The 21,887-nt window shown below is 36.4% G+C and overlaps 1 protein-coding gene across 1 annotated transcript in view; it reads right to left on the bottom strand.

Moving 5' to 3' along the window:
• MMS22L (MMS22 like, DNA repair protein) overlaps positions 1–21,887 on the bottom strand; it is a 141,520-nt gene that overhangs the window by 116,476 nt on the left and 3,157 nt on the right. The window contains exons 4-9 of the mRNA XM_039467936.2: positions 20,440–20,489; positions 17,367–17,454; positions 17,094–17,271; positions 13,493–13,583; positions 5,757–5,887; positions 1,891–2,004 (exon numbers count right to left, since the gene is read on the bottom strand). Coding sequence (XP_039323870.1) covers positions 1,891–2,004; positions 5,757–5,887; positions 13,493–13,583; positions 17,094–17,271; positions 17,367–17,454; positions 20,440–20,489 — 652 coding nt within the window. The remainder of the gene's footprint in view (positions 1–1,890; positions 2,005–5,756; positions 5,888–13,492; positions 13,584–17,093; positions 17,272–17,366; positions 17,455–20,439; positions 20,490–21,887) is intronic.

Here is a 21,887-nt window from a genome sequence, read left to right as displayed (position 1 = left end):
TCCTCTTCCTCCTCCTTAGCCTACTCAACATGAAGATGAGAATGAAGACCTTTATGGTGATCTATTTCCACTTAATTAATAAGAAGTAAAGATTATCTTATAGTTTTAATATTTTATTTCTTCTAGTTTATTTTAATACATATAACACACAAAATACGTGTTACGTTCTGGGGAAGTCAAAAGTTACATGCAGCTTTCTGACTGCATGGGGTGGGTCAGCATCCCTAACCCTCACATTGAGCAAGAGTCAATGGTAGATATATTTGATTTTGCTTTTCCATATTTTGTTGGAAGGTTATGTAGGAAGATGTGGGTTTAGGCATCCATCCATTGTTCTTGGCTACCCAGAATTCAATGGCTTGAAATTTTTTTTTCTTTTTTCAAGACACTGTCTTGCTTTGTCATCCAGGCTGCAGTACAGTGGCACAATCTTGGCTCGCTGTAGCCTCGATATCCTGGGCTCAGTAACTTGAAATCTTTAGGTAACATGAACCCAGTCTGTAAACTCACATAAGGACTAGAATACAGTAAAAAATACACAGAAGCAATTTTAAGCTTCTGAAAAGCACCACAGTTAAAGACAGTCAATTTTCCTTAAAAATCTAGTTTAGTTTCTATCTTTCTGAGAGACCAGTTTTATGGATAATTGGTGTAGTTGTAGGCTACAAACTTGATCAATTCTGAACTTTATTTTCTTTTCTTGTACCTTATAATGCCTGAAAGCCGAAGTTCAAGTTTATACAATTCAGCAACTGCCTCTAGGTTATGAAAAAAAAATTTTTACTTAATAATATGCAAAAATATAGTTTACAATTATTTGCTGCTAAAATAACTCAAAATAAATACAGTACTTGTAAACCTATAAAGATAGAGTTGTTACTAAAAAAAAGATAGCAGGCTAGGCGTGGTGGCTCATACCTGTAATCCTAGCACTTTGGAAGGCCAAGGCAGGTGGATTGCTTGAGGTCAGAAGTTCAAGACCAGCCTGGGAAACGTGGTAAAATGCACTCTCTACTAAAAATAAAAAAATTAACTGGCCACAGTGGTGCATGCCTGTAATCCTAGCTACTCAGGAGACTAAGGCATGAAAATTGCTTAAACCTGGGAGGCAAAGGTTGTAGTAAGCTGAGATCGTGCAGAGGCAGAGTTGTAGTGAGCTCTCTAGCCTGGGCGACACAGCAAGTCTCTGCCTCAAAAAAAAAAAAAAAAAAGATAGCACCACCCAAACCCCAAATTACAGAAAACTGGAAAATTTTGAAATCCATGAAAAATCAAATGTATCTTTTCATATAACATAAACCATTTTTAATGTTGCTTTACAAGAGACTGTTTTACTTACTTCCACCTAGCGGTACTTCCCTTTTTCAATAACCTAAAACACTGGAAATAAAATAAAGCCCTGATCTGAAGACATGACTGAAAATGAAGTGAAAGAAAGTTTCTCATCTTCCCCTTTGTGCTTCTCTTCCTCACTCCTTGAAATAAGATGCTATAAACTTGAGTAATAGAAACCTGTTTTATTGCTTGACAATTCTTCTAAATCTGCCATATTTCCTGGCTAAAATGTTTTCTAAATTACTAATGGGTATTAAATACCTTAGCCTAAAAGATTTCTGATAGAACAACAACAAAACTTGACACAACAAAACTTGAAAAAACAAGCGTCGAACCTTGTACTACTCTTAGATTTTTCACATTACTAACTTGGGGCTAAAAATAATTAGGGTTGAAAAGTAAGTAGGCATTCAGTACTCAGTTACTGTTCTATTTGGTGGTTATTATTGCCTAATTATAAAAAAGGGAAGTTAAAATTTTTATCAGTCATAATCACTGCATTAAATCAACATAAAGGTTAGTAACAATAACTAACACATCAATTTTCCAACTTACTTCTGAGACAGACCATTTACTTCTGTGGTCTAGAAGATGAATGAGTAGAATCCATAATTCTTTAATGCATGAACAGGGAAAATGGTGACTCATTAATGATTCAGAGGGCCTAACCTATAGAAAAGAACCAAAATGTTTTCATTATAAGACAGCAACAGAATTTTAAATGCCACATAGCTTCCAAATACTTTTTAAAGAATGATTTAGATGACTTAAAATTTCTCAAATAAAATTATTTATTGAAAATGTGCCCCTTCATTTAACTTTTAAGATAAATTTCCATTTTAAAACCAAAAGTATAGAATAAATTAGATTTCAACTTAAAAACCATTTAAATCATCTAGTCCAGTGGCCAGCGAACTTTGTCTATAAAGGGCTATATAGGACATATTTAAGAGTTTGTTGGCAATATAGTATCTGTCACAAGTACTGAACTCTGCCATTTCAGTACAACAGTTGCAGATAACATGTAAGAAAAATGGATGGGGTTATAGTCCAATAAAACTATATTCACAAAAACAGTGGGCTAGATTATACCTCAGGGCTAGTTTGCTTATCTTGACCTAAGTCATCTACGACAACAAAAGACTTCTAATAAAAAGATTAGAAAATCAATTTTGATTCACTGTAAAACAGAGTAAAAATTTTGCAAGACAGAATAAATACAGTTATTAGGGTTTTATAAAGATTAAGTAATTTATAAATTATTTACTTTTTAACAAAAAAATCCTAGATAATGCATAGAATATACATGATATTTACAAATACAGTTAGGAGGCTTCTTAAATTCATAATGTATGTAATATTTTACGTAAGTTATGTACATATTTCTACCCTAATACAAAGTGGAAAAAAAAAAAGTATTAGGATTTTACTAGAAATCATAGCCACAGCAATTAAGCAAAAGAAATAAAAGTCATTTAAACAAAAAGAAGTAAGTTAAGATTGTTGCTGTTTGTAGATAACATGATCTTACATATAGAAACCTCTAAAGATATCACCAAAAATCATTAGAATAAATAAATTCAGGAAAGTTGCAGGATACCAAACCAACATAAAAAATACCATAGCATTTCTATACAATAACAACAAACTATCCAAAAAAGAAATCAATGACACAATCCCACATATAGTACATACCTACAAAAATAAAAATATTTAGGGATAAATTTAACCAGAGTGAAAGGCCAGTACAATGAAAAATATAAAACTCTGATGAAATAATACAACATGAATAAGTATAAAACTATCTTTTGTTCATGAGTTGGAAGAAATACTATCACAAGGTCCATAGTACCCAAAGTGACCTACAGATTCAATGAAGTCCCTACCAAAATACTTAATGACACTTTTCATAGAAATAGAAAAAACAATCCTAAAATTGGCAGGAAATCACAAAAGGTCCTGAATAGATCATTAGCAAAAAGAACAAAGCTCGAGGCATTGACACTACCTGACTTCAAAATATACTACAAAGTAATAGTAATCAAAAGTGTGGTGCTAGCATACAAACAGACACAGAACAAAATAGAACACAGTAGAGAGCTCAAACTTAAAATCTAGGCATTCATGGTCAACTGAATTTTAACAAAGATGAATAGGGGATGCCATTGGGGAAAGGACAGCTTCTTCAATAGACAGTTTGCGATAACTTGATATCCACTTGCAGAATGAATTTAGGCCCTTATTTCACACCAGACAGAAGAATCAACTCAAAATAAATTAAAGACTTAAATGTAAGACCTGAAACTGTAGAGCTAGAAGAAAACATGAGGGAAAAGCTATATGACAGTGGTCTGGCAAATGATTTCTTTGGCATAACTCCAAAAGCACAGGCCACAAAAATGAAAACAAACATCTGCACAGAAAAAAAAAAAAGTGGAATGAAGGAAAACCTGCAGAATGGAAGAAAATATTGACAAACCATGTATCTAATAAGGGGTTAGTATCTTAAATATATAAGGAACCCAAATAACTCAACAGCAAGAAAACAAATAACCCAATTACAAAATGGACAAAAAATATAAATAGACATTTCTTAAAAGACATACAAATGGCCAAGCAGCATATGAAAAATGCTCAATATCACTAATAATTATGAAAGTGCAAATTACAACTTGATGAGATATCATCTCACATCTGTTATAATGGCTATCACCAAAAAAAAAAAAAAAAAAGGATAACAAGTGCTAGAGAGGATGTGGTGACAAGAAAACCCTTGCACATTTTGGTGAGAATATAAATTGGTACAGCCATCATGTAATAGAGTATGCAAGTTGATTTACATAAAATTAAAAATAGAACTACCACATGATCCAGCAATCCTACTAGGTATATTTGAAAAAATAAAATAAAATTATTACGTTGAAGAGATATCTGCATTCGCAAGTTCACTGCAGCATTATTTACAATAGTCAAGACATGGAATGAACCAAATTGTCCATCAACAGATGAATGCATAAAGAAAATGTGGTTTATTTATGCAATGGAATACAGTCATGTGTCACTTAATAGTAGGACATGTTCTGAGAAGTATATCTTCATGCTAACATGATTTATTGTACTTAAACCTACTACTGCACACCTAGGCAATGTGGTATAGCCACCTTGTATATGTGGTCTGTCACTGCCTGAAACTTTGTTCCACAGTGCATGGACCTACTATTCAGCCTTGAGAAGAAGGAAATCCTGCCATCTGCAACAATATGGATGATCCTGGAGGACATTATGTTAAGTGAAGTAAGCCAGGCACAGAAGACAAATAACACATAATCTCATTTATATGTGGAATCTAAAAAAGCTGAACTCATGGAAGCAGAGTAGAATGATCCTTACCAACGGGTGTAAGGAGGATTAGGAGGGAGGCAGGGGAGATGTTGGTCAAAGCATAAATAATTTCAGTTAGATAAATAAACTCAACATGGTGACTACAGTTAAAAACAATGTAGTATATGGTATTCTTGAAAATCACTAAGAGTAGATTTTAAGTGTTCTCACACAAAAAAAGGTAAGAATTTGAGACAATACATAGGCTAATTAGCTCTATTTAGCCATTCCACAATGTAGACACATATCAAAACATGATGTATATGATAAATATATATAATTTTGTCAATTATCAAAAATAAATGAATAAATGTTTAAAAGACATCAGTCTATCATATCTGGTTAATCCACTAATACACATACACACTAAATTTTAAAAATATTGATAATCAATGCATGAAAAAAACCTAAACTTTGAAAAATTATAAGAATCCTTTTCCCTAAATCTTGATTTCCCAAAAACAGTCTTTATGCTTATAAATCTGAAACAGAAAATAATCTAAACATTTCCACCACTTAAAAATGAACATGTTCTGTAGCACCTTTAAGTCACTGTCTCCATTAAATACTCTATGATAAACACAATTTAATCTAAACACATAATTTCAGCCATGATACTAGACCTTCTATGAAAACAAGGAACAAAATCCTCTTAAAATCTGTCAAAGAACTTTAAGTAAGCCCTTATTTTATTATATAACAATACAATAATTTATTAAAAAGCTGGCCTGTACTATTTAGGTAGAAATTAGGTTTCCAATTATTTTAGTAAACATCATTTTTATCTATTTATTTTTGTTAAACCAGAAAAGGCTATATTTCTTTAAAAAAAAGAAAAGCTCTAAAATACCAACTTCAGCCTGTTTTAGATGTTTAAATAAAAACTATTTTACCTTTAAGCACCCAGATAATAGCAACTAAATATAAAATTGAAACATATAATCATTTTAGACTAAATTTTTATAGATTAAATGACATATATTAAGGACAGAATATTGTCTTTAAGTTTCAAAAATACAAATAAACTCTTAAAGCATTACCTTGTCATATCTGTTGAGTGACAGGCTTATTAAATCACAAAGGAGAGTTTCACAATGTTCTTCAAATAGGCTAACATTGGTTAAATTGTCACTTGCCAGATTCATAAACTGATGACCATATACGACTTGTTCTGAAAATGCAATAAAATAGTTTTAAAGTACAGTAGATTTTACCAAATCAGAAAGGATAAAGTGACTGTAAATCTTTAAATTATAACAAAACTAAAAGTTAAAAGTTTTTTTTTTGCAAATAAGATTTGAATTTGAAGACAACTTTCTTATATGAGCACTGATAACATTATCTTCACAAGTTTCTAATTCTTCCAAGTAAAATCTAATAAACTTTTTTTCCTAATAAGTCTATCTTTGGAAAGCATTAATGCAACACAACTTAAAAAAAAAGAGAGAGAGAACATAAAATCTTCATCCACATTTCTAACCAACAAAGCCTTTAAAACATTTTTCTTTTAATCAATACTGATAAACTGACCTCATGCAATTGCTTTGTGGAATAAAATAGAGCAAACCAAGGTAATAGATAACCAAAATGTATACCTATCTCAGAATAAGTCCACTTGAGTATTACTCTAAGAAAACAGTAATGTGAAATTCAGACTTTACATGAGAGAGGAAATTATATACTTGTGTATATCTTTGTATTTTTCTATGTACGGATACATATAAGTATATGTATTTATTAAATGAAAAGCAGGTGCTGGAGTAATAGACATCTTTACAACCTAAATAATAGGTTGGCAATGGAACCTAAGCAAGATCGAGACATAAATAGGCACCATAGCCATAAGTATAAAAGATATTTATCCACGACATATATATATATATAGTTACTAAAAAAAGAAAATTTGCAAAATATAATGAATTAATAAAGCAAATACAGACAATAAAATGTAAAGATGTTCAACTTCACTAGTAACCAAGAAATTGCAAGATAAAAAAATTCCATTTCATTTTTCACATATTAGTTGGCAAAAAATACAACATAATTGATAGCATCAACTACTGGCAAGAGTATAAAGTAAAGGCATACTAACAGTTATGTCTATAGATAAGTAGGACTTACTATTCAGCAAAACAGCAGCATATACATATTAAAAATGCAGTGTGCCACTCTAAGAATATTAGAGTAACTTGTACACAGATTAAAGATACATATCTGTACCCAAGTGCATTCAGTGAAAAATTATTCGTAATATCAAAAAAATGAAAGTAACTTAAATGTTTAAAATAGACATTGCTAAATATAGTAGAACATTCAGTGTTTATATGGATAAAGTAGAACTATAGGTACTAACTTAAACAGATCTCTAAAACACTGATAATGAAAGATCACAGAGAATGCTGGGAAGATGGCCGCCTAAGAACAGCTCAGGACTTCAGCTCCCAGTGAAAGTGCAGAGGGTGAGTGGACGCCGCATTTCCAGACGAACTCTTATTGCCCACAGACCAGGAGATACCCAGGCAGAGGGGTCGCCAGCGTCGCAGTCCCAGCCGGTGCGGCTGTTTTGGCCCCCGCGGGGCTGATTCCGCCTGCGCGGCTGCTGTGACCACTCCCTGTTGCTGCGGTTCTCCGTACAAAAGCCACTGGTCTGGGAGCCCTCTTAGCTGGCGAGCAGAGCCTTGAGACGGCAGAATAGCCCATTCATCTGAAATAGCGAGCCAGGCCAGGAGATTCCTAGGCAAAAAATCCGCCAGGAGCCGGCGCCACAGTTCGAGCCGACTCCGTGAGTCGCAGCACGGGAGATCCCGGCGCCTTTTCAACAAGCGACCAGAACGCGGGGTCGTTCAACTTAAAAGAAAAGACTCTGAGTCAGGGAGCCAGGTGATCAGCCTCCGTTGGTCCCACCCCTCCACCCCCAACAACAACGAAAACAAAAACAGTAATTGGAAACCCTCTGGGTTGAGCCCTTCAAACCAAGCACAGCTGAACCCGGAGGGTCCAGATCCATGGGGGAGGGGCTTCCGCCATTACTGAGACTCTCCACCGCTAAGGAGGCAGGCTGCCGTTGCCGAGGCAACCTGCCACAACAGAGAGAGTCCACCATAACAGAGGCGGGGCCACCATTGCCAAGACAGTTCTAACTACGCCCTTATAAAAAGGACTACAGGGAAGAGCTCAGGGCAGCTGGGCGGAGCCCACAGCAGCTCAGCAAAGCCCCTTCGGGCAGGCAGTGGCTAGGCGTGCTGCTAGCTGGGCGGGTCCGACCTGAAAGAAAAATCAAAAAAGGCAGTAGTGCAAGGGAAACTCATAAAGCTCCAACTCCCTGGGACAGAGACAGACAACAGGTGGATAAACCCACAAAAATGGGAAGAACCCAGCGCAAAAAGGATGAAAACTCCCGAAACCAGAACACCTCTCCTCCTAAAAGGGATCACAACTCCTCACCAGCAAGGGAACCAGACCGGATGGAGAAGGAGGGTGATGAAATGACAGAATCAGACTTCAGAAGGTGGGTAGTAAGAAACTACAATGAGCTAAAAGAACATGTTCTAACCCATCGCAAAGAAAATAGGAACCTTGAAAAAAGATTGGACGAACTGCTGACGAGAATGGACAGCATAGAGAGGAGTATAAATTAATTGATGGAGCTGAAAAACGCAACACGAGAACTTCGTGAAGCATGCACAAGCTTCAACAGCCGAATTGACCAAGCAGAAGAAAGGATATCAGAGGTCGAAGATCAACTCAATGAAATAAAAAGAGAAGGCAAGAACAGAGAAAAAAGCGCAAAAAGGAATGAACAAAATCTTCAAGAAATGTGGGACTATGTGAAAAGACCTAATCTACGTCTGATAGGTGTACCTGAATGTGATGAAAAGAATGAATCCAAGCTGGAAAATACTCTTCACGATATTATCCAGGAAAACTTCCCTAACCTAGCAAGGCAGACCAATATTCAAATCCAGGAAATACAGAGAACACCACAAAGATATTCCTCAAGAAGAGCAACCCCAAGGCACATAATCGTCAGATTCACCAGGGTTGAAATGTAAGAGAAAATGCTAAGGGCAGCCAGAGGGAAAGGTCGGGTTACCCACAAAGGGAAGCCCATTAGACTCACAGCAGATCTCTCAGCAGAAACCCTACAAGCCAGAAGAGACTGGGGGCCAATATTCAACATCCTTAAAGAAAAGAACTTTCAACCCAGAATCTCCTATCCAGCCAAACTAAGCTTCATAAGTGAAGGAAAAATAAAATCCTTTGTGAACAAGCAAGCACTCAGAGATTTCATCACCACCAAACCTGCTCTACAAGAACTCCTGAAAGAGGCTCTACACATGTAAAGGAACAACCAGTACCAGCCACTCCAAAAACACACCAAATGGTAAAAGAGCATCAACACAATCAAGAATCTGCATCAACTAACCAACAAAACAGCCAGGTAGCATCAAAATGACAGTGTCAAATTCACACATAACAATACTATCCCTAAATGTCAATGGACTAAATGCCCCAATCAAAAGACACAGACTGGCAAATTGGATAAAAAGCCAAAACCCATCAGTGTGCTGTATCCAGGAAACCCATCTTACATGCAAGGATACACAAAGGCTCAAAATAAAGGGATGGAGGAAGATCTACCAAGCAAATGGAGAGCAAAAAAAGGCAGGGGTAGCAATTCTCATCTCTGATAAAATAGACTTTAAAGCAACAAAGATCAAAAGAGACAAAGAAGGACATTACATAATGGTAAAAGGATCACTGCAACAAGAAGAGCTAACGATCCTAAATATATATGCACCCAATACAGGAGCACCCAGATACATAAGGCAAGTTCTTAATGACTTACAAAGAGACTTAGACTCCCACACAATAATAGTGGGAGACTTTAACACCCCATTGTCAATATTAGACAGATCAACCAGACAGAAAATCAACAAGGATATCCAGGACCTGAATACAGACCTGGAACAAGCAAACCTAATAGACATTTACAGAACTCTCCACCCCAAATCCACAGAATATACATTCTTCTCAGCACCACATCACACCTACTCTAAAATTGACCACATAATTGGCAATAAATCACTCCTCAGCAAATGCAAAAGAACAGAAATCATAACAAACAGTCTCTCAGACCACAGTGCAATCGAGTTAGAACTCAGAATGCAGAAACTAACTCAGAACCGCACAGCTTCATGGAAACTGAACAACTTGCTCTTGAATGTTGACTGGATAAACAATGAAATGAAGGCAGAAATAAAGATGTTCTTCGAAACCAATGAGAACGAAGACACAACATACCAGAATCTCTGGGACACATTTAAAGCAGTCTCCAGAGGAAAATATATAGCAATGAGTGCCCACATGAGAAGAAAGGAGAGATCTAAAATTGACACCCTATCATCAAAGTTGAAAGAGCTAGAGGAGCAAGATAAAAAAAAACTCAAAACCTAGCAGAAGACAGGAAATAACTAAGATCAGAGCAGAACTGAAGGAAATAGACACACAAAAAACTCTTCAAAAAATCAATAAATCCAGGAGCTGGTTTTTTGAAAAGATCAACAAAATAGACAGACCACTAGCGACATTAATAAAAAAGAAAAGAGAGAATAACCAAATTGATGCAATAAAAAACGATAAAGGGGATATCACCACAGATTCCACAGAAATCCAAACCATCATCAGAGATTATTACAAACAACTCTATGCACATAAACTAGTAAACCTGGAAGAAATGGATAAATTCCTGGACACCTGCAACCTCCCAAGCCTAAACCTGGAAGAAGCCGAAACCCTGAATAGACCAATAACATGGTCTGAAGTCGAGGCAGCAATAAAGAGCCTACCACCCAAAAAAAGCCCAGGTCCAGATGGGTTCACAGCTGAATTCTACCAGACATACAAGGAGGAGCTGATACCATTCCTTCTGAAACTATTCCAGACAATCCAAAAAGAGGGAATCCTTCCCAAATCATTTTACGAGACAAACATCATCCTGATACCAAAACCCGGCAGAGACTCAACAAGAAAAGAAAATTTCAGGCCAATATCCATGATGAACATAGATGCAAAAATCTTCAATAAAATACTGGCAAACCGATTGCAACAGCATATCAAAAAGCTCATCCACCATGATCAAGTAGGATTCATCCCGGGGATGCAAGGCTGGTTCAACATACGCAAGTCCATAAACGTAATCCACCACATAAACAGAACCAAAGACAAAAACCACATGATTATCTCGATTGATGCAGAGAAGGCTTTTGACAAAATTCAACAACCCTTTATGCTAAAAACCCTCAATAAACTAGGTATTGACGGAACGTATCTCAAAACAATAAAAGCTATTTACGACAAACCAACAGCCAATATCATACTGAATGGGCAAAAACTGGAAGCATTCCCTTTGAAATCTGGCACTAGACAAGGATGCCCTCTCTCACCACTCCTATGCAATATAGTACTGGAAGTTCTAGCCAGAGCAATCAGGCAAGAAAAAGAAATAAAGGGTATCCAAATTGGAAAGGAGGAAATCAAATTGTCTCTATTTGCAGATGACATGATTGTATATCTGGAAGACCCCATCATCTCAGCCCAAAATCTCCTGAAACTGATAAACAACTTCAGCAAAGTCTCAGGATACAAAATCAACGTGCAAAAATCACAAGCATTCCTATACACCAGTAATAGACTTCAGGAGAGCCAAATCAAGAACGAACTGCCATTCACAATTGCTACAAAGAGAATAAAGTACCTAGGAATACAACTAACAAGGAACGTAAAGGACCTCTTCAAGGAGAACTACAAGCCATTGCTCAACGAAATAAGAGAGGATACAAACAGATGGAGAAACATTCCATGTTCATGGTTAGGAAGAATCAACATCGTGAAAATGGCCATACTGCCCAAAGTAATTTACAGATTCAATGCTATTCCCATCAAGCTACCAATGACCTTCTTCACAGAACTGGAAAAAACCACCTTAAACTTCATATGGAACCAAAAGAGAGCCCGCATAGCCAAGTCAATTCTAAGCAAAAAGAACAAAGCAGGAGGCATCACACTACCGGACTTCAAACTATACTACAAGGCTACAGTAATCAAAACAGCATGGTACTGGTACCAAAACAGAGATATAGACCAATGGAACAGAACAGAGGCCTCAGAGGAAATACAACATACCCACAACCATCTGATCTTCGACAAACCTGACAAAAACAAGCAATGGGGAAAGGATTCCCTGTTTAATAAATGGTGTTGGGAAAACTGGCTAGCCATGTGCAGAAAGCTGAAACCAGACCCCTTCCTTACACCTTACACCAAAATTAACTCCAGATGGATTAAAGACTTAAACATCAGACCTAATACCATAAAAACCTTAGAAGAAAATCTAGGTAAAACCATTCAGGACATAGGTGTAGGCAAGGACTTCATGACCAAAACGCCAAAAGCAATGGCAACAAAAGCCAAAATAGACAAATGGGACCTAATCAAACTCCACAGCTTCTGCTCGGCAAAAGAAACAGTCAGTAGAGTGAATCGGCAACCAACAGAATGGGAAAAAATTTTTGCAGTCTACCCATCTGACAAGGGGCTGATATCCAGAATTTACAAAGAACTAAAGCAGATCTACAAGAAAAAAACAAACAAGCCCATTCAAAAATGGGCAAAGGATATGAACAGATACTTTACAAAAGAAGACATACGGGAGGCCAACAAACATATGAAAAAATGCTCATCATCACTGGTCATCAGAGAAATGCAAATCAAAACCACATTGAGATACCATCTCACACCAGTTAGAATGGCGATCATTAAAAAATCGGGAAACAACAGATGCTGGAGAGGATGTGAAGAAATAGGAACACTTTTACACTGTTGGTGGGAATGTAAATTAATTCAACCATTGTGGAAGACAGTGTGGCGATTCCTCAAGGACCTAAAAATAGAAATCCCATTTGACCCAGCAATCCCATTACTGGGTATATATCCAAAGGATTATAAATCATTCTACTACAAGGACACGTGCACACGAATGTTCATTGCAGCACTGTTTACAATAGCAAAGACCTGGAACCAACCCAAATGCCCAACGATGATAGACTGGATAGGGAAAATGTGGTACATATACACCATGGAATATTATGCAGCCATCAAAAACGATGAGTTCACGTCCTTTGTAGGGACATGGATGAACCTGGAAACCATTATTCTCAGCAAACTGATACAAGAGCAGAAAATCAAACACCGTATTTCTCACTCATAGGCGGGTGTTGGACAATGAGAACACATGGACACAGGGAGGGGAGCACTACACACTGGGATCCGTTGGGGGGAAATGGGGGAGGAGCAGGGGGGTGGGGAGGTGGGAAGAGATAGCATGGGGAGAAAGACAGATACAGGTGAGGGGACGGAAGGAAGCAAAGCACACTGCCATGTGTGTACCTATGCAACAATCTTGCATGTTCATCACATGTACCCCAAAACCTAAAATGCAATTAAAAAAAAAAAAAAAAAAAAAAAAAGAAAGATCACACTAAACAGTACGATCATATCTGTGGTTAGAAACAAAAACAAAATTTTACCTATGAGTTTCTATGTATGTATACTAACAGATAGAAAACAAATATGGAAAGATAAACCAAGCTGTTCCCAATAGTTTACTCTTTGATTTAAAAAAAAAAAATCAGAAAGCTTTTATTATTTATGTAAGTTTAAAAGGCAACAAATGCTGATTTTAAAAGGGATATAAATCATAAATCCATAAACTTACTCAATTTTTCACCCAGCATGTAGAGAATTTCTAGCACCAGCCAATGTATATCCAAGTGGAGATGTAATAAATGCCATGATGGTGGAAAAAGCTGTGGATAACATTATCAACTGTGAATGAGAATTCATTAATATTTTACTAGGTATTTCATAGCATGTCACATAATACTCCTCCATAAACACAAGGATAAAGAACCAATTAACCTACCACTATTCAAAAGCTCAGGGAAAACCTCTGTCTTGTTCATTAGAGGATTCTTTCACTGAGGATCTTTGAAAGCAGGAATTATTTTTATCTGTTGGTTTAAGATAGACCCTTGGGGCTGCTGAATAGACTTGTATAGTAAAGGTACCTTCCAACCAACCTCTGACTCTATTTACTGCAAGGCAGTAAAAGAATTTTTTAAAATATGTGTTTTCATAATTTTGTCTTAGAATTTAGCTAGGGAACTCTTTTTTAATGTATGAGTGACTAGAAACTCCTACAAAATATTTTATCAAAAGAACTTTAGACTATAATGTAGACATTACTGTCATCCTATTAAGACACAGAAGTTAAGGCTGGGTACAGTGGCTCACGCCTGTAATCCCAACACTTTGGGAGGCTGAGGTGGGTGGATCACCTGAGGTCAGGAGTTCGAGAGCAGCCTGGCCAACATGGTAAAACTTCATTTCTACTAAAAAAAAAAAAAAAAAAAAAAAAAAATTAGCTGGGCTTGGTGGTGTGCACCTACAATTCCAGCTACTAGGGAGGCTGAGGCAGGAGAATCACTTGAACCCAGGAGGTGGAGGTTACGGTGAGCCAAGATCACACCATTGCGCTACAGCTTGGACAATAAGAGCGAAACTCCACCTCAAAATAAGAAAGAAACAGAAGTTAAAAGAGGTGAAAAAATTTACCTCTCGGCCGGGCGCGGTGGCTCAAGCCTGTAATCCCAGCACTTTGGGAGGCCGAGGCAGGTGGATCACGAGGTCAAGAGATCGAGACCATCCTGGTCAACATGGTGAAACCCCATCTCTACTAAAAATACAAAAAATTAGCTGGGCATGGTGGTGCGTGCCTGTAATCCCAGCTACTCAGGAGGCTGAGGCAGGAGAATTGCCTGAACCCAGGAGGCGGAGGTTGCGGTGAGCCGAGATCGTGCCATTGCACTCCAGCCTGGGTAACAAGAGCGAAACTCCGTCTCAAAAAAAAAAAAAAAAAAAAAAAAATTTACCTCTCAATTCATGTTTTAGGATTCAAACTCAATTCTGAGTCAAAACCCAGCACTTTCAAGTACTGTGTTTTACTGTGCTATCAATAACCATCCTCTAGTCAGCATTTAGCATCACTATAAAAATAAATACAATCATATTAGGTTCCATTAAAACAAATATAAAGAATGATGTAGAGTAGACTTGCCTTAGGCACAAAATAAAATGCTACACTGACAAAACAGTACTGGGACAGGAATAGATAACAAACAGCAAGAACAGAGAAGACAGAAATGAATATATGTGCCATCTCAAATCAATGGGAAAAGTATGGGTCATTCAGTAAACAACAAGATTATTAACTTATCCATTTGCAAGAAATTTAAGTTAGACTTCTCACCTCATTGGATATTTAAAAATAACATGAATTAAAGAAATAAAAGCAACAATCAAAATATTTTAACAGCATGGATGATAATGTGAAAATATAACTATCTGAAACATTCAAATATACCTAGAAAGTCAGTTTAATGAAAAAATATTTGCAATACATAATTCCCACCAAATAATATATATCTAGAGAGTTCCTAAAAAACAATAAAAGAAGCGCAATTGGAAATAACAATTAAAACAAGACATTTCATATACAAGATTGTTATAAAATAACAAATACATAAACAGCCTTGAAAGATGCTTTTTATTATGCTTTTTTGTTTCAGAAAGTGTTTAAGTGTGTGATTTTTTTTTTTTAAACACTGTAAAGTTCCCCTGCTTTAAAAATTTAGTCTTCTGAGCTTCAAATAACCTATCTTTTCAAGTCTGCCTAATTAAAAAGGCTATGAAAGGCAAAACCTAGTTTGAGAACCCCTGTGCACAAATTTTTATTTCTGCTACTATATAAATTATCCTTTTTTTCCACAATAATTTAACAAGCCAGATGCAAATATAATTATCAAAACCTTTCTGCCATAGTGAAAAGCAAAAAAAAAAAAAAAAAAAAACCAACATCTTTTTTATCCATGATTATTCTGGATAAACTCAAAATTACTTCAATGTGACATGTCTAAAACTAAGCTTATTATTTTCCCTCATTTTTTTTTCTTAGGTACTTGATGGATAACTAGAAAATAAAAACCAGTCCAATTTATAGAAACTAGTAAGGAAAATATCCCTCCCTCAAAAATGTACTCATGAATCTTTTTATTTAAATGACATAATTAGAAGCAATTATCTATTTGTTTTCTATAGATTAGATATATTAACTTGTAAATTCAGTTAGAACTTCACTTGCTTTTATTATTACATATATTGATCTCTGATGAAAAAATCAACTTGTTTCTATTAAATTTCACAGAAGTATGTAAACATTTAATTGTATTTATTCTATTTTATTTCTTGAGATAGGGTCTTGCTCTGTTGTCCAGGCTGGAATGCAGTGGTGCAATCATGGGTCACCAGACCCTCGACCTCCTAAGCTCAAGTGATCTTCCCACCTCAACCTTCTAAGCAGCTGGGCTACAGGTATGCGCCATCACCCTGGCCTAATTTTTTGTAGATACAGGGGTCTTGCTATGTTGTCCCAGCTGGTCTTAAATTCCTAGGTTCAAGCAGTCTTCTCACCTCAGCCTCCTAAAGTGTTAGGATTACAGGCATGAGCTACCATGCTCAGCTGTACTTTGTATTTTAACAAAGATACGTTCATAAAAAGTAAATGTTATTCAAAATGGTAAAGTCAAATATAATGAAAGGATTTGAGACTTCAGGGAATCTTACTGTGAATTATCATAATTTGCTACTCATATAAGCTCCCATTTTCATAAGGAGAATCTATTACTTATCTATAAGCTGGGTATGGTAACAATACAAAATTTTTAAAAACCAAACTTCAGAGGGAATGATTATCACAGGTAGGGAAAGAAGGGCACAGTCAAAACAATCTTAATGACATTCCAAATAGGCCTCAAAAGTCAGAACACATAAAGGTGTGGTCTTGAAAGTTTTTTTTATAAATTAATCTTCTTGAATCTTACTGTAATATATGATAAAAATTTTTTTAAAATAAAGCTTATTTCATTTGCTTTAAAACTTTTATTAGACATTTATATTGTCATAAATCAAGAGAAAAGCTACTGATTCAACAAATACTATGTTTTAATAACTTCATGCATATGAATTTAATTCTTCCAATGATTTTAGTAAGTTACAAGATTTACACAGATGGGGAGGCGGAGGCAAGAGATGTCATTTGCCCAAAAGCACATAATTAATAAAAGGAGGATGGGGGTCAAGAATTTCAATTCAGGCAGTCAGGTTCCAGAGCTGTAATTCTGACTAATTTCTCTCCTTTTTGAATGAATATTCCTGGTGGGGAGAAAAAGCTGATAATTTAAAAATGAAACAAGTCAAACCTTAATCTGGTTTTGATTTACAAATGCTCCTATATTAATACTGGGAAGTTCAGAAAGATGTCCAATATATAAGAGTAATCCATGAAGCTCATCAATCAACACTGAGGGAATTTGAGCCTCCAACATCTCATAAGGATGGACAGGATCATGACTGTTGGCATTGTGTACTTTCAGATACCTAAAAAACAATTAGATAAAATAAACAACTAGAGTCTGTATAAATATACACACAGAACTTCATGCAGTGATCAAAATACTCATCTGATATCCTACCTGAAGATAAAAACTTTAACATAATGGAGAAATAGTACACACTGCTGTCTAATATTGTCTGCTTCACAGTGTAGAGTTGATACCTTCCCTGAAACCAAAATAAACAATGTTAATCATAGTTTAAATAATTATCACAGGCAGTGACAACAGATGTTGTAAGCCATACCAGCAGCAGTTCTCTATCATGTAACATTTATATAAAACATTTTCATGCAGTCTTGCCTCCAACTCCTCCTCAAAAAATGCTCTTATTAAAGTCACCAATAAAACCCACATTGCCCAATCTAATAGACAGTGCACTGTCTATTAACTTGCTCCCACAGTAGCACTGGCGACACCTGGCTTCATGGTGCCACATACTGACAGTCTTCTTTCTTCCTCATGTGTCCTTTGTACTACCTCTCTTTTTTGGCTCCTCCTCCTCAATTCTATTATTAATATGGTGTCTTCAGAACTCAGTCCTGAATCCTCTACTCTCTATATATCTCTCCCCATATGTATGATCTTACCAATTCCTTTTTTTTTTGAGACAGAGTTTCACTCTTGTTACCCAGGCTGGAGTGCAATGGCGCAGTCTCGGCTCACTGCAACCTCCGCCTCCTGGGTTCAGGCAATTCTCCTGCCTCAGCCCCCTGAGTAGCTGGGGTTACAGGCACGTGCCACCATGCCCAGCTAATTTTTTGTATTTTTAGTAGAGATGGGGTTTCACCATGTTGACCGGATGGTCTTGATCTCTTGACCTTGTGATCCACCCGCCTCGGCCTCCCAAAGTGCTGGGATTACAGGCGTGAACCACTGCGCCCGGCCGATCTTACCAATTCCTTTATTAATAAATGACTCTAAAAGGGTTATCTACAACCCACATCTGTCCTTTGCACTCCAGATCTTGCATGTTAAACTGCTTAACACCTAATACTTGGGATTGCTCAGACAGTGCAAATAATAAATCCTTTAATTTCTTCCAAAACCCGTTGATGCTGCCCATGTTTCCACCATTTCCTTAAATGGTGCCACCAGTAGTCTATGTAGTTTTTGATTCTTTCATTTCCTTTAACCTCATATTTTATCCTTTAGAGAACTATTACGTTTATAACCAAATAGACAATGAAACTATCCATGTTCCCTGTAATCACTTGAACCACTGCAATAGGACTGTTAACAGGTCTTCCCATGCTCTCATGTCCCCCTATACTCTAAGTAAAAAATCTGCTTAAAATGGTTATCGATGTCTCTTATTCCCAAGTCAAAACCGTTGAAAGACTGCCTACTATATGTAGAATAAAATCAAAACTCCTAATAATGAATTATAAAACTCTGAATGACCTTTTAATAGTTGCTTTCTCCCAACCTCACACATAGTCAGCTTTTCCTCACTCCAGCATTCATATCAGCAATAATTTATCTAGGTAGTTACTATGGGCAAAACACTGATAACCATTTTAGAGAAAATGAGTAAGAGAGAATCTAGTAAACAAAAACAGAGAAAACATAATGAGAATTATAGGCTACAAACTTATACCCATACTAAATATAAAACCAAAGTTTAATTCAAATGAACAATCATGGCCACTACTTTGGCAGAACAGACGCATAAATGTAAAGTTGTGCAAACACCTCCATATTAAACTGCATTTTTATGGTTTTATTTCATCCATAAAACGTCATATCTTCACAATTCTCAGCCCATAAAGGCAGTACTCTCTTAAAAATAACTGCAATGAACATCTGCATCCAGGCAAAATGGAATAAAATAATCAGATTGCTCCATCTCCCACTGTAAAACTGAAAACCAGAAAAAGCAAGTTTTCAGGCTCTGACACAAGACAATATAAGATTGCTCTCCCAGAGACAAAGTAAGCCTTACAACTGTGCCAGCACCTCACCTAGAGACAGTTTCCAGGCTGCAATATGAGGAAGAGAACCCAAATAGAGCCCAACTCACTGAGATGAGGAGACACGGGATCCAAGTTCAGGGTAGTCCAAATTGCAGGGCAAAAGTGCCCAAGAAGAAAGAAGCTATACAAAATTGAGTTCTGGAAGAGTACAGAAGGTCCTTATTGAGATCTAAGTACTGATCTGTTCAAACATGAAAAAAAAATTACCCAAGGCCAGGGAAAAACAGCAGAAAAAAATTCCCTATAAAGAGTACACAGGCCAGGGAATAGTTCACATTCTAGCTAGCAAGCATGAAAAAAATCTCGTATTAGACAAGGAACCAGAAAGAATTCTCAAAACCTTACTAGGTTAATTTACTAGGCTATATTAACATTAAAGGCTGCTTTTTAAAAATCCTACCAAAATTTAAAACAAGCCTCAAAAAGAGCCACTGGATTACGACTACACAATAAGAAGCCAGAACAAAATCCAACATCTAGTTTAAGGAATACAAAAAAATCCGGAAAGCAACAATGTGAAATCCATAATGTTCATCTCAGAATAAAACATTACTATATGTTCAAAGAAGCAGAAAAACGTATCAGAGAACCAAGAGAAAAACTAATCAATACAAATAGATGCAGAAATGGCAGTAATAAAAGAATTGTTAATAGCAGCAACAAAGTTAAAAACAGTGGTTATAAAGTATACTCCATATATTCAAGACGGATGAAAACAAGCATCAGGACAGAAATGGAAGACATTTTAAAAAAATCCATAGGGAATGTCTAGAGACAAAAAACCATACACTGTATCAAAGAGAGGGTAACACCAACAACTATAAGCAGAAAGCAGAAAAGACAATCAAGACAGCCTAAGGTCTGGCACTTTTTAGTTCTCATTTAAGTTCTCCATCCCACTCCCTACCTCCAAAACAAGTACTAATTATATTCAGAGAAGTTTAGCTTCCTTAAGTCAGTTTTACCTTTAAAATCTACAGATTTGGGAAAACACCGTATCTCAGCTACAACAAAATTTTAAGTCATACTTTTTCTGAATACTAAATTCGTAACTTATGGCCTAAGGCTTCCTCCGTATTATCACGATATCCCAATTATACCATCATGGACCAATGTGCAACTCATTATAGTGGAGCACCATTCCTTTTTGCCATTAAACACATTTTAAATAAACTTACCAAAATCACAACTGGACTGTAACAAGGTTTCCAAATTGTATAGTTGTTGCCTAATTTTAAAAATGTAAGGTGAAAGTTAATTTTAGAATACTGTAAAGCATGTAACAATTACATGGATAATGTTTCCAAATCTACCACATGGCTTCAATACCTTTTTTATTTGAGGATGATGATTAATACTTGGTAAATGTTAATTAAAAGATCAGCTTCAGGTAATGAAAACTTTAAGAAAAGATAAAATACATCTTTGCCTGAACTTCCAAAAGTATCTGTTAAAGACTGCCTATATTTCAAAAATTATTTCAAATACCACAGACTTCACCATCAGCAAGATACTGTTTATATCTTTAAGAAGTTTAAGCCCAGGCACAGTGGTTTACACCTGTAATTGCAGCACTTTGGGAGGCCAAAAGGGTGGATCACCTAAGGTCAAGAGTTCGAGAGCAGCCTGAACAGCATAGAGAAACCCCTTCTCCACTAACACCACAAAACTAGTTGGGTGTGGTGGCAGGCGCCTGTAATCCCAGCTACTCAAGAGGATGAAGCAGGAGACTCATTTGAACCCAGGAGGCGGAGGCTGTAGTGAAATGAGATCTTGCCATTGCACTCCAGCCTGGGCAACAAGAAGGAAACTCCATCTCAAAAAAAAAAAAAAAGAAAAAAAAAAGAAGTTAAGATGTGGTGCAGTGGCTCAGGCCTGTAATCCCAGCACTTGCGGAGGCCAAGGCAGATGGATCACCTGAGGTCAAGAGTTCGAAACCAGCCTAGCCAGCATGGTAAGACCCTGTCTCTACTAAAAACACACAAAAATTAGGCAGGCATGGTGGCAGGCCCATAATCCCAGCTACTTGGGACGCTGAGGTCCGAGATTCGCTTAAACTCAGGAGGCGGAGGTTGCAGTGAGCTGAGATCATGCCACTGCACTCCAGCCTTGGTGATAGTGCAAGTCTCCATCTCAAAAAAAAAAAAGTTTAAAATACAGAAAACATTCTAGGTTCACAGCTACATAATAAAAATTTAAACTGTCGCATACAGTTAAACAATGGAAGTTGACAAAAGGAATAATGTAGACTAAAGTTATCAGGGAAAGCTGTATTTATGATGTTCCATCTTAATTCCTGATAGTAATTTCTTGCTATTCTTGCTAGTTGATTTTGAAGTCTTTAAAAACTAACCCATCTTTATATCATATGTTTTAGATAGAGTCACTGCTTCTGGATTCTGTAATGTTCAGGATAACAAAGGATCACTCAGCCTGTTTTCTCATGACATGGCACAGATCCAGTTAAATCTCTTCATAAAGTTTCATGGGATGATAGTGGGAGAATTCCTTCCACCTCTCCATTTTCCTTTCAGTGTATCACATATAGATTTTTACTATGTTTCGGAATAATTTGCTTTCAATAATTGACTCCTATTCAAACTTACCTAAAATCTGAATATGAATT

The sequence above is a fragment of the Saimiri boliviensis genome, chromosome 4 (assembly GCF_048565385.1).
Source record: "Saimiri boliviensis isolate mSaiBol1 chromosome 4, mSaiBol1.pri, whole genome shotgun sequence".
Lineage (NCBI taxonomy): Eukaryota > Metazoa > Chordata > Mammalia > Primates > Cebidae > Saimiri > Saimiri boliviensis.
This window is presented reverse-complemented; position numbering and strand designations above follow the sequence as displayed.